This window comes from Pituophis catenifer, unplaced genomic scaffold, assembly GCF_029215685.1.
Source record: "Pituophis catenifer annectens isolate HBS135680 unplaced genomic scaffold, rPitCat1.0.hap2 SCAF_2, whole genome shotgun sequence".
In the NCBI taxonomy this organism is placed as follows: Eukaryota; Metazoa; Chordata; class Lepidosauria; order Squamata; family Colubridae; genus Pituophis; species Pituophis catenifer.
The window spans coordinates 123,339,134-123,353,000 of record NW_027256882.1 but is presented as its reverse complement, the minus strand read 5'-3'; the positions used below and the strand labels follow the sequence as shown (position 1 = coordinate 123,353,000).

The 13,867-nt window shown below is 39.5% G+C and overlaps 1 protein-coding gene across 2 annotated transcripts; it reads left to right on the top strand.

Annotated features, from left to right (window-relative positions):
- Window positions 1-980: 980 nt before the first annotated feature.
- On the top strand, window positions 981-12,065 carry WDR45B (WD repeat domain 45B). 2 transcript variants are annotated; one of them, XM_070937442.1, is made up of 10 exons: window positions 981-1,221; window positions 3,344-3,418; window positions 4,687-4,788; window positions 5,445-5,532; window positions 5,920-6,014; window positions 7,121-7,311; window positions 9,493-9,578; window positions 9,879-9,980; window positions 10,836-10,957; window positions 11,289-12,065. In XM_070937442.1, exons 1-10 carry the CDS (start codon window positions 1,155-1,157, stop codon window positions 11,393-11,395), a joined length of 1,035 nt encoding a protein of 344 aa, XP_070793543.1. In that variant the 5' UTR covers window positions 981-1,154; the 3' UTR covers window positions 11,396-12,065. The 2 variants fall into 2 exon arrangements, with proteins under 2 accessions (XP_070793543.1, XP_070793542.1); XM_070937441.1 differs by having other exon boundaries at window positions 1,073-1,221; window positions 10,841-10,957.
- The last annotated feature ends 1,802 nt before the right edge of the window (window positions 12,066-13,867 follow it).

Below are 13,867 nucleotides of genomic sequence, written 5' to 3'. Positions count from 1 at the left end.
ACCACGTAGAGGTGGCTTTAAAGCGCTATGAAGCGGCACATAATGTTTTAAGCGCTATTGCTATTTCATAGCACCTGCCCACTGTTTCATACTACATATGCTTACCTGCACTCAGAAGTGCTTGTAGCCTCTAACTCCCAAGAATAAAAATTATACCTCTATAAATTTACCCAAACTAGCAAGAGATTGTCACTAAGCTAGCAGAATTTCCAGCCAATATAAGCTAATGTAGCTTCTATTATTGCATTCTATTTATATTATTTATTTATCCTATTTATCTTATTTAGCACTCTCTCCCACCTAGCTCTCCTTTGAATGTGCTTGGGAAAGAGATCTGGGTGCGTTCAGTAGCATTAACTACGATAACATTAGGTAGTTTGGAGGGGATGGAGTAAAAAAAAAATCAGGCTAACCCCCTCAGTGTTAATCTATAAACAATTTTCCCACAAATTCTTGCCGCTTATACCGGATCTAAATACGCATATTTTAATCCCACCGACCCACCCACCAAAAAATACTTGCTATTTTATCTAATTAAGAATCTCGTCTTTTCCTTCCCAAATCACCTCCGTTGATCGAGTCACAGAGCAGCCGCATTGAACTGGCAGGGGGTCTTACCGCCCACTCCTCGCTCTCCAAAGTCCTTACCTATTTGGTAAGGAGCGGGGGAAACAGAAAACCGATGTAAGGAAAGCGACAGTTCGCCTTACTACGACCTTGGGTTTTTCCCAGTATAATTCTAAGTAGCTTTACTCAAAAGTAGGAACGGTGTATCGAGCGGGCTCACCGCCGCGAAAAGTAAAGCCCGCCGTCGACACCCGAAAGGAGCGAGCGCTCGAATTCGAGCATGAATGAGCTCGGCGCTCAGCCGGGTGGGTTTCCTTGATCGATGCGCTCTGCAATCAAGGCAGCGGCTGCAAATTGCCCGGAGACTACAGTTACTGTAGTACGGACTGTACTGATTTTGGGGAAGCCGCTGCTGCTCAACAGCTTTGGTATTCCTTCCAGCAAGCCAAGGAAAGCGGTTCGATGCGCTCTGCGCTCGGGGTGCTCCTGATCTAGTCCGGAAGGAATCGTGGCGCCGCCGCCGATCCTCGGCTGATGGTGTGAGCGACCCTCTTCCCAGGCCGCGGCCTTTCCCATCGTCCGGCGCCATGAACCTGCTCCCCGTTAATCCGCACGGGAACGGGTTGCTCTTCGCCGGCTTCAACCAGGATCACGGTAGGGATCATCTCATGGGGCGGCGGGGGGCGGGGGCGGGGGCGGGGGGGTAGGAAAGGGTGGTCATCTGCTTGCCTGCCTTGCCCGCCCGCTGCCCCATTCAGACGTTCGCGGGCACGGAGACACGGGCCTGCTTGTTTTCCCTTTCCCCTCCCCGCTTTTGGGAAGAGCGTCGGTTGCTAGCCCAGTTTCTCAGGAGGAGGTTAGAGAGAGGCTGGGAAGCTGAGTGTTGCGCTGGGGACTCGGGCAAAGAATCCATGCAGCTTTTCCTTCTGGATCCGCTTTGGGTCTTCGGCACATAGTACGTACTGCGGCCGCCCGGCAGCCTTTTCAGTTTGTTGGCCAGATATTTTTTCCTCTCTTTTTTTTTTGTTTTTTGCCGCTGCTACCGCTCTCTTTTCTGTTTGGGGCAGTGGTTGTGGGCAGCATCCGGACGGCACATGGCCTGATTTAACTACCAAATGTTCAGTCCAGTTTTCTGGACTCGCAAGACACGCGAGGCTGAAAAGCAATCGATCAGTCTTGTGTGTTTGGTGACTGAGAACAGACTTGGGAGGTTTTACTGGGTACGAGAGGCCAGTTCCCCATCGGCTAGTTCTAAGTAGAGGAGTCATCAGGAAGAAAGCCAGAGGAGGAACTGTTTTTGGATTTATGGTGAAGAATCATACCCATCCCATGCCTATATACTTTGTATTATATAGAAATTCTGTGTAGCTTTGTGCCCTCCCAAGATAAATACGCTTTTTACAAGAGAGAAATATTGGCATAGGCGCCTTTGCTATTTAAGACAATATATATATGTGTGTGTGTGTGTGTGTAACTCTTTATTTGTTAGGTGTTTGCTGGGCTTACTTAGCCCTCACTTTTTCTTTTCTACAGCAGATGAGCAATTTAACTGCTCTCCTTTGTAAATAGGTACCAATCTTGAACTGCAACTCTTCTTGAATAGAGCACTAGTCTCTTTCTCATGGCCAAGTTAAAGTGGTATTCACTGATTCTTTTTTTTAAAAAAAGAACATTTTATTAGATTATAGAATAAAATACAAAAATACAAAAGCAAATAGTGAGACGCTGGGGAGGAGAAGGGAAAAGAAAAGTGAGGAGGGGAGGGAGAAAATGACAATAATCACTAGGTATCTATAAAATGTTCTATGTACAAACCATTTCATTCACAGAAAAGCTGATTTCAGGTTGTTCATACCTGACTGAAATACAAAGTTTTAGGTGGTTTGGTCTGTATATGAAATCAAACAGGGTTGTTTTGTCCTGATGTAGACCAACCAAAGCATGATTGTTCTGGGCAGATTGATTTGGGAGGAACACAATTGGCTAAAAGAAGCAGAGGAAGGAAGACACTAAGAAGTTAGGCTGGCAGGCAGTCTGTTGCAATATCTATATTAGGGGCTACTTCCTTGCAGCTGAGACTATGCCAGTAAAGAACAGAAACACAGTTGTTGCAAAGGCTGAGGGAAAGAAAAAAAGGTCCTGCAAAGATTGAAGGAGGCGTGGCATGGGCCTGACAGGTTGCGGGGAATCTGTGGCGGTGGGAATTAAATGAAGGGAGAAAAATGTGTGTCTGTGTAGAGCTGCTAAGAAGGGGTGATATACATCAGCTGTGCCTTACAACCCCTAAAGTCAAAGGCATTCCTCCATATTTTCTGTCATCTGCATATCAAAACAACCAAACTGTTTTGAGTTTTGATTCTGCAGACAATCTGAAAAGATTCAGCTGTACCTCCAGAATCCAATGGTTTCTTCTGGGTTGGATATAAAACGTATTTCTAATTTTGTATATATCCGTAATCACCGTAGTTACCTATGCAGCAAGCAAAATTGTGCCGCCTGAATTAAAGGAGAGAGAATACATAACCATGGTGGTCCTATTTCCTATTGTCAGTTGTACAGCACTGGACTAGAGCTCTTTCAAAAGAGTACAAGATCCATGTTTGAAATGCTCACCAGGTTTATGGCTGGAGATCTTGCTTGCCAGCTGCTTTATTATGAAAATTGCAGGTATTAAACCAGTATTTTTCTGCATGCAAAGTACACTTTAGCATGCCTTGTTCTTCCTCCATTGTTAACATAGAGCATTTAAACCTATTTTGGCAAACTTTTTTTTTAGGATGCTTTGCATGTGGAATGGAAAATGGATTTAGAGTGTTTAATGCAGATCCACTCAAAGAGAAGGAGAAACAAGGTGAGATGGTTCCTCAGTATGCATTGCTGCTTTTCAATTCTAAATAACCCATTGGCATTATGATCTTGTGCCTGGAAGTTTTGAAGAAAATCCAAATAAATTTATTGTATTTTGCTCCCAAGTAACTTTGCATATATAGCCTTAAAATAAAATGTTTGATTGTCAGAGAATTCTAAAACTGGAGGGCAGTTCTCATTAACTATTCATGGCAGTATTGTTTCCTGACTTATAATAGTTATCCATAATGTATAATCAGAAAAAAAAAAACACTGACACACTAAGAGAGAGAGAGAGCGAACATTTTCTCAGAAAGAGGCAAACAAAAATGTAGAGTACTGCATAGTAAGTCTAAATGTAATGTTAAGTCTGAAGAGAAACTCCCTTTATTCTACACTTATAGTAGTGGCCAAAATTGTGGAAACCTTTTGGGAAAAGTGTATTTTTGAAGTTTGATGACTAATAACACCACTTTTTTTTTTTTTTTTTTTTGGAATTTCAAGATAATCATATTCCACTGCTGGAATCGCCTGGGAATAGCCCAGAACTTAACCCAATTGAAAATCTATGGAGCCAACTAAAGAAACTTTTTAGTCAAAAGCGACCCAGCAATAAAACCCAGTTAATAGAAGCAATCATTCAATCTTGGTTTCACATTATAACAGCTGCAGAACTAAAGGATTTGGTTCACTCCATGGGAAGACGTTGTAAGGCCGTAATTCATGCTAAAGGTTACCCAACTATCGTGTTTCCCCGAAAATAAGACCCTGTCTTATATTTTTTTGAACCCTGAAATAAGCGCTTGGCCTTATTGCCATGCATTTTAAAAGCCCGATTGAGCTTATTATCAGGGGAGGTCTTATTTTGGGGAAAACAGGATATTAACTGACACGATAATTTTTGTATATCTCATTTTTTCTGTGGTGATAATTTTTGTATATCATATTTTTCCTATGGTGATAATTTTTGTATATCTTGTTTTTTCTATGTGTTTCACTTTTCTTCTTTATACTATAACTGTTATTCTAATAGCAAATCCTTCATAAAAGTTATTGCATTACATTCTTGATTAAATTATCTTTCCATTGATATATAATTTTATGGTACTACTCCAAAATAAAGTGGCGTTATTAGCTAGCTTTACAAAATACACTTTTCCCAAAAGGTTTCCACAATTTTGGCCACTACTGTATATTCTGACAATAAATTCTGCATTGAATGTTTGATTTTATATATATATATATATATATGCTTCCTGCTCTGCCCCTTAGAATTCCTAGAAGGAGGTGTCGGCCATGTTGAAATGTTGTTTCGCTGCAATTATTTAGCTTTGGTTGGTGGAGGGAAAAAGCCAAAGTATCCTCCTAATAAAGGTATGGTATTGAATATTAAATAGTATTTTTACTCTTGGGTTCAGTCTCAAAACTGCCACAATGCTCTAACTGAATTGTATATCTTTCCTGAGTAGTTACAATTTAAACAAATGTGAGGGCAGTTCTAACCTTTTCAGAAGGGGACAATGAAACCAATTATTTGTTAGAACAGACCCTGGTCTATTGTGCTATTTACAACTGTTTATGATTTTTATTTATAAATAAATAATAAACATTGCATTTCTTAATAGGAGTATATTACAGTAAAAAGGCACAATCTGGTTAGAGAAATGGATTGGACACGAGGAAAGATGGAAAAAGGTTTAAGAATAGTATCTGTAAAACTGAATGTAGGAATAGCTCAAAGAAATTTAGGGTATCAAGGCTGGGGAATTTTGAGTTTTGTAAGAGTTGTTATGAATGATAGAAATTGTGATGTGTTTCCATTCTGTTTGGATCCCACAAAAGTTGGAGTCCAACAACATTTTTTGGAGATATCCCAGAATTAAAAATACATCTGTCCAAATTTGGAATATGAATCATTTGCTTTATCTATATAATGAGGTAACCTGGGATATAACTTCCTACTGGAGCTTCCTACTGTCAATGTTGAAGGTGCTTGTTTTAAAATTAATAAGATACTTCCTTCTCTGCAGTGATGATCTGGGATGATTTGAAAAAGAAGACAGTTATTGAAATAGAATTTTCCACAGAAGTCAAAGCTGTTAAGCTGCGAAGGGACAGGTAAGTGCTCAATTTGTGGAACAGAAGGTTTCTTTTATTTATGTTTGTTTTGCTTTGTTCCATTAGTTGGACATTTTTAAGGAAGGAAAAGGCCGTGAGTGTTCATAATTTATTAACTGAACTGTTTTGGATATGATGGTGCAAAGGAAGGGACACTGTACTGATCTGCTTCAGCAAACACAAATCATTCTCAGCCTTATAGAACCCCTCTGGCAGAAAGATGCATGAGCTCCTGCTTTATGACTACTTCTGATATATTTTTAAATAATTTTAGAAGCTTTACTGTAATAGCCTTAAGCAAAAGGAGGGAAATTGGTCTAGGATTGGCATAATGCTTTCTAGTACAATCTGAGTGCTGTATCTATGTCAGTGCCTTTTCTCTTCTAGAATTGTCGTAGTTTTGGACTCTATGATTAAAGTTTTCACATTCACACATAATCCTCACCAGTTACATGTCTTTGAAACTTGCTACAACCCTAAAGGTACGTGGTCTCCATTACAGAGAAGACATATTGGTTCATCTTTTGTTGGCATTATGCTTGTGGGGGGTCAACTGATGTTGCTTATTTGGCATATAGTCACTGTTCCTAAAACAGCTTGGCATTTTCTAATTGGAAAGCAAATGCTCTTTTACTGAGCTCAGTAAGGTATGTCATCCCCACTGCGAGCCATTTGTCTTTATCATGGGGTTTGAAAAGAATCTTTTGGGAAGGTTCCACTATCATATGGCATTAAATGTAATTCTGAGGTTTTATTACTGCCAGGCCCCAAGAACCAACAAAGACACATGGAAGTATTTTTGAGCAGCTTCCTTTATTGCTCCTCATCTATAGAGAGAAATCTTGCCAAACTAAAGCAACTGTTTGCATCGCTATAGATACACTTTTAGCCTGACTAGGTGGCTCAGTGGCTAGGACACTGAGCTTGTCGATCAGAAAGGTCGGCAGTTCAGTGGTTCGAATCCCTAGTACAAGTCTCCTGCGTGAGCAGGGGGTTGGACTAGATGACCTCCAAGGTCCCTTCCAACTCTGTTACTGTTACTCTGGGAATCATTAAGGGAGGAATCTCCTTGACTCTCTTTTTCCCAACTTCACTACTTTCCATGCTTCACTACCTCTTTGCCCTCTGGAATGCAGCCCTTCCCTCCTGGAAATCCAGACTACATTCCATCACAATTATACAGATATTAAAATTTCTGGCTACATAATGTTAATCTATATTATACATGCAGAAGTAATTTTTTGCTAATCTTAAATCTAAACTACCTATAAAAGACATATTTGTAGCTCAGGGTTGAACTATGGGGTCCTTGGTGCTCCCTCAGCTTCGTGGTTTTCTTGCAGCCATTTCATTACCAAATGAAGTAGCAAGTGCATTGATGAGGTTACCGAGTTTGGTAAAGAAACATCTGCAAGGAAAGCACCAAGCTCAGAGAGGACCAAGGACCTCACAGTAAACCTAATGCATAGCTTACTCTGTGAAATGGCTCATTAGTCTCAGGACATGAAAACTTCTTTAGGTGGGATGGTCTGAGAAATACTGTAGTAAAAAATAGCTGTTCTTTAATACTTGCAATTGTTTATTTTAGGTCTTTGTGTCCTGTGTCCAAATAGTAATAATTCCCTACTTGCATTCCCTGGAACACATACTGGACATGTGCAAATAGTAGATCTAGCAAACACTGAAAAGCCTCCAGTAGATATACCTGCTCATGAAGGAATCTTGAGTTGTATAGCCCTAAATTTGCAGGGAACAAGAATCGCTACAGCATCAGAAAAAGTAAGCAAAATGTTTTATTATATAGTTAGCTAGAGAACCACACAATAATATCGACTGTGTTCATATAAATTTTGAATAGTGTCTTGATAAGTGCCTGCGTGTCATTCTTAGATTTATTTATTGGTTGGTTTGTTTATAACATTTATAGGCTGCCCATCTTATCTCAGGGTAACTCTGGGTGGTTTACAGTCATAAACTATAAAAACTATATAATCTAAAAACATAAATTAATATAAAATCCAGAACACCGTGGCCCAATTAAAAGATGGGGGGAGGGCAGGAGCAGGATGGGTGGGAAGTGGTATCCATTGTTAATCAACCACCTCTGCTGTGATACTTCCCGATTGGGGCCCCAACACAACTGGCAGAGCCAGGTTTAGACTTTTCTGGAAGGCCAGGAGGGTTGGGGGTGAGGGTTGAAAGATGTTCCACAGGGCAAGTGCAATGGCAGAGAAGTCCCTTCTCCTGGATCCCACCAGTCAGAATAATCAGTGGGCCACCCTTAGATTCCAGGCTGTCATCAGGACTTCAGCAGTTTATATTTTTAGTGTTGGAGAAATGGGAAATTAATTTCTAAGATCTCTGAATTATGGCAAATTGACAAGAGGTAGACATTTTTAGGTCTAAATTAAATTGTAATTGATCTGGACTGGCTTCTTTGTATTCTTTGTGTATATTAGTCATCTAAGTGATTCCATCATTACCAAGCTACAGTTTGGTCTATTCTTCACTGTTTTACAAAATATATTATTTATCTTATGCAGGTGTAGGGCTATATCAATTTAAAACTTCCAAGTTTAGGAAAATCTTTACTTTTAAAGCCAATTTCATCTATGTTATTCATGTAACAATTCCTGCACGCTCCTTTGTTAAGTGAGGATTGTCATTTGTTAGGCGAGCACCTGTTCGCAGCTTCCTGCCAGCTTCCAACAACCAAAGGCAGTGGGGAAGCAGGCAAGAACTTGCAAGTCCCAGGGAGTCGCAAGCAGGCAGATAAGTGGTTGCTGCCAGGTGGTGGGGCTCTAAGTAGTGAGGGAGATATGGCACAAGCACTGTGGTGTTTAGGGTTGCTGCTGCCAGGAAGAGGAGCTGGGGCATGAGTGCCCTGGGGCTTGAGATGGCTGCTGCTGAGTGGGGGAGTAGGAATGATGGGGGAGGCATGAACAGTGCAGCAGAACTTGGAGTGGCTGCTGCAGGGTAGGAACAGGTGCACAAGTGATCAGGGAGACGCAGTGGAAGAAGCACAGCAAGGCTTGGGAAGGGTGCTCGAGGGTGTGTGGGTGGCCAGCTAGGAGCAGCACAAGCATAAAAGGGTTGGGGGAGGTGCATGGGTGGAGCTACAAGGAACTTGTAACTTTCCCTTGACTTTGCTTGTGGAAAGTCAACAAGAAAGATTGCAAATTGTGACCATGGGACGCTGCAACTGTCATAAGTGCAACCTGGTTACCAAGTGTCCAGATTTCGATCATGTGACTGCAGGGGTGCTGGTATGGTTGAAACTTTGAACACTGGTCGTAACCACTACTTGATCAGTGCCATAGTATTTTTGAATAGCCGCTGAACACGTGGTTGTTAACCAACAACTGCCTGTTTACAAGTAAACTGGAAAGGAGTTTTAAGGATATTGAACTCGACTGTAACTAAGGGCACCAAAGTTTAATTTCTCAATTGAGCGTTAAGTTCATTAAATGACTGTAGGTCACTATTTGTCAGCCCAGACCCCCTTGCAGAGTTGTTAGGAAAATAAAATGGAGGTGACCCCTGTATATAGAAGTTGCATTCAGATTTATATACCGTCCCATGGCACTTTACAGCACTCTCTGGGCAGTTTACAATGTAGAGCATTGTTTGCATATTGCCCCCAACAATTTGGCTCCTAATTTTACAGAAGGACAGAAGGCTGAGTCAGCCTTGAGTTCTGTTCAAGATCGAACTCCAAGCTGTGGACAGAATTTTCTGGGGCCTGAGCTCTCATATGTTTGTGAATTCAGTCTTCTGTTCCAACATCCATTTCACTGACGGTCAAACCGTCAGTAAAAGGAAATGCAGGCAAAATGTATTTTTTGGGTGCAGAGGCAATATATGGCTATCAGGAAGTGTATGTAAGAGTTAAAAAGACTGAAGAATCTATTGGTTTAGTATCGCTTTACACAACTTCAAAAATTGTTATTCCTTTTTAAGGGGACCCTTATAAGAATATTTGATACGTCATCTGGGCATTTAATTCAAGAGTTGCGCAGAGGATCTCAGGCTGCCAATATATACTGGTAAGTTTTGCTTTGCTGAGTAATCACTAGAGAATTAGAGAATGTAGGAATGACGGAGATTTTTTTAACTGCACATGGAGAGGATGGTTCCTGTGACATTGAATGTAAACTATTTAAATATCATGCCATTTCCATTTATGATTTGTTAATGTTTAAAATTATTTATTGATTCATACTTGTCCTAGCTGCCCAATTCCAACAGATCAACAGTTAAGTAAGAAGTAGAATGTCTTTAGAAAGCAACTTGTTCCATGACAAACATGGGATAAAGAGATATGTCGCTTCTGATCTTTCTATTAGTATAAACTTCAACCAAGATGCTTCTCTTATCTGCGTGTCAAGTGACCACGCCACAGTACACATTTTTGCTGCAGAGGATCCCAAAAGAAATAAACAATCAAGGTAAGGGGGCTGGGTCTGGGTCTAGCAGGATTTACGTCTAGTTAAAAATGACCGAGAAAGTTTGGTAGAGATTATTTGCCATGACAGTGAAAGGAAATATTTATGGATGTTATAACTTTCTCTTGTTTATGGAACTTGCTCAATTTACATCTGGCTTGGACGGAAACTCCAGATTGCTGATAAGGGGTGGTGGTAGGAAACCTGTGCATCTACACGTACAACAGTTTCTACATTACTAACTACCAACATGGTTTCTGATTCAAGTGCAAAAGTTCGAGTTATGGCATCTTAAGCCATACAGATACATACAAGTGTTCACAATATCAACCTTCTTTCTAGCCTACTCCCATTCCGAAAATCAGAGAAATATCTTAATGTTTACTATTGCATGTCATGCTGTTGTCTACTAGGACTCTGCAGCAATCCGGCTATGAAGGGAAATTCTCATTCAGAACATATGTAGGTGCATATATAGGGACCTATGAGCATCTCCCGAAACAAAAACCATCTTTTTGTCCCATGCAAGCCCAAGAAAAAACAATCACATTTTCCCCTTTGCATCTGGATCACTACATTATCCTGGCTGCCATAAGTGGGCAAGATTTTGGTATTAAGTTAATTTACTTGCTGAAAGCAACTACTGTTCTCTACCCTTGATACATTGTTAACTGTATTATGTGGTTTTGTCAGCCAACTTTAGCACCATTTATACATAAAAGTTTGGGTGGTAATTAAATAAGCTTATATAACCAATAAATAACTGAAACAATTGCAACTGTCAGCAGCTGCTAGCATCTATTTTATTTCTGTGCCTGACTTCAGTAGGTGCTCAAGGATTTTTTTTTAATCTCTTAGCTTAGCATCAGCCAGCTTCCTGCCCAAATATTTCAGTTCCAAATGGAGTTTTTCCAAGTTTCAAGTTCCCTCGGGCTCTCCCTGCATCTGTGCCTTTGGAACAGAGCCGAATTCTGTCTTAGGTAAGGGTCCTGATTTAATAAATGCTAAATATATACCTTTATTTTATATATATTTATATATATATATTACACACACATATACTAAAGTCCTCAGTACTGCAGAGTAAAGTCTTGAGATTCCAGTATAAAAAGTTACATGAATTATGAAGCTGTTAAGGATGGAGAAAGTCATGCAATAAAATGGAGGTCGGTATAAATAATCCTAAGAATTTAACTTGATGCTCGATGCTGACATCTTCCTCTTCATCACACCTTATATTGCAAATGTGTGATTTCTATAATTGTTTTCATAGCAATGACTTCAAAAGCCTCTGTCTCTCTCTTTTCCTAGCAATCTGTGCAGATGGCAGTTACTACAAATTTTTATTCAATCAAAAAGGGGAATGCTCCAGAGATGTCTACGCTCAGTTTCTAGAAATGACTGATGACAAACTTTGACTGGATTGTTGGAAGTATGGTTTGGTGGGGCAAGTTATCAGAATCCCCATCCCAATTCTTCTCCTGTTGAAGAGACAACTTCTGACTTGCTGATTTGATGGCACTCTTCAAGATGGGATTGACCTGGTCAACAATTGGAACAAGGCAAAGGACTGATGTTAGCTCTCCACAGTTGGTTTTAAGTGTTACTTTGGCAGCTGCTGTTCTTTTCCTCTTCAAGTTTCAATATGAGGATTCTCTGTATCATGAAATTGCGTACCTGCCACATTATAAAGCTGGAAAGAAAAGTTACTAGAGTTTTGATCAGTTGAAGACTCTTCAGATTAGATTCAGCAGGCAGGTCAATTGGAAATGGCGTCCCAGTCAATTATAGCAGCAGCTTTTGCCTTTACAGATATTGTTTCCTCCTAATTCCCAGAAAGAAACTGTAGCAAAGTTGCTGAGTTGCAATTACTCAAAAATAGAACAATCAAGTCTGTTTCTATATTGCTGTGAATAGGTATTCATGTCATGTATCAGAGGTGCCAAATATTCTATAGCAACCAACATCAAGTGCTGTTAACTCAGTGATTCTGCCAGGTAAGAAGTGTCAACAAAGAGGACTTACAAGGCTGTGTTGTCTCCATCTAGAATGTAATCATTCCATACTATTAAAATCTAGTCCTTTGTGTTCTGGTACTTACTTTGGGAAAGAAAAGGGTAATAATAAAGTTCTGTGATAGGCAGATGCCAGGCTACGCTTCTATAGCCTCCAAAACTTATGTATTCAGGACACACTAAACTGATGCCTTTTTAGAACTATAAAGTGATAAAGGGACATGCCTAATTTTTCAAACCCTTGGAACACATGGATGTGACCACTTAATTTTAAATTATCACCACCTTACAGCAGTTTCAATTAATTTCATTTGCACACATGCTTCAAAATTTATTGAAGGCTTAATGCATTCAGCTGTAAAGCATCCAAACTTTTCACTTAATTAAAGCCTATACTCAAATGTGGGTTTGCATGTTGCTTTTAAATGTGTACTTAATCATGAAAGTTATTTTGCACATCTTTTGTAATATTCTTTAATTAAAAGTGACTAATTTACTGTATTCAGTTAATGGTAGCAAAGCTAATGCTAATTTTACTTTTCTTACTAATTTTTGTAAAATGCATTGCCTGAGATTCAACTTGTGCTGAGGTTCAACTTCATCCATATCCAGCTCCCACTTAGCACCCAAGATTCAGACCTCCCAAAATGTTTAGGAAGAACCACTTTCTCATTCTTTTATTAAAAATATGAAGTTCTTCCTTCCTCCAAGATTGACAGGATTCAAGAAATACAAATCTCACTTTTTACACATGGGGATTTTATTTTATGAATTTGCAAATTCATCTTGAAAGTACCATAATAGTCTGCTCATACTTTGAAGGGATGTAGTAAAAATGCTGTTTACAATCAAAGTAATATGTTGATGAACTTGGATTTTCCTATTTCAAAGGGAAAAACTGTTGAGGTAAATGAGTATTAATGCGCTGCACTGAAAGCTGCCTGAAGTTCAACTTCAAGTTACTAATTTCCATTCACACTGCAATCAGTACTGGTTTGGAAATAAACCCTATTTGTAAATAGGGTATTCATGACATGCTAAGACACCACCGGCTACAGCTCTTTAAAAAAAAAAAAGGGGGGGGGGGGCTATGCAGGATCAGAGCTATTCTACAGGAGCTGAGAATGAGCCTCCCAATCTTGGTCTCCGTAGTTTCCCCCCTGCCTTCTAGGGACTGGAATACAAAAAAACCTGCAAATGGTTTCTTCCTGCAACCACTCTTGCTTCTCTGTTTAGAGGCCCAAGACTAAACCACTACAGTTATTACTTTTCACTGTATTTGGAATTGTTTGCATTCCAGAATTCATATTGATGGGAGAGGACTTTTAAACATTGAATACTGCTATTCAGATGACAGCCATTATTCAATTATCTAAATTTAAACCATGAAAACAAACATTCATTTAGTCATATCAAATATTAAAATAATTCAATGTAACTATGGTGTAATCTATTTGCCAGGTTTTGATGTCATACTAAGAATACATGATTTAAATTTTCAAATTACATTTGCTACTTATTTCTACATTTTTGCTAAAATTTACACATCCAATTTAAATAAAACTTTTGCCAAATATATAAAGCATAGAAGCTATTCATGAATGCTTATGTTTATGTGACCTAAGAGCCAGACCAACTTCGGGCTACTTTAAGATCAACAACGTTCAAACAGTCAAGCCATTAAGCCTGCTTCATAATAATTCACACAGTAACATGTCCCAGCTCTTTAAGAAAAAGTATGTGAACCCCTTGGGATTACGTGGAGTTTTGCATGATTTGGTCATAAAATGTGCTCTGAACTTCATCTGTTACAACAATAGAAAAACACAGTCTGCTGAAAATAATACTACACAAACATTAGATGTTGCCATGGTT

Excerpts from the sequence above, each read along its gene's own strand:
- WDR45B (XM_070937442.1), top strand. The coding sequence starts at position 1,155 with ATGAACCTGCTCCCCGTTAATCCGCACGGGAACGGGTTGCTCTTCGCC. Across the intron at positions 4,789-5,444 it reads AAAGTATCCTCCTAATAAAG|TGATGATCTGGGATGATTTG; the intron begins GTATGGTATTGA and ends CCTTCTCTGCAG. Across the intron at positions 7,312-9,492 it reads TCGCTACAGCATCAGAAAAA|GGGACCCTTATAAGAATATT; the intron begins GTAAGCAAAATG and ends TTCCTTTTTAAG.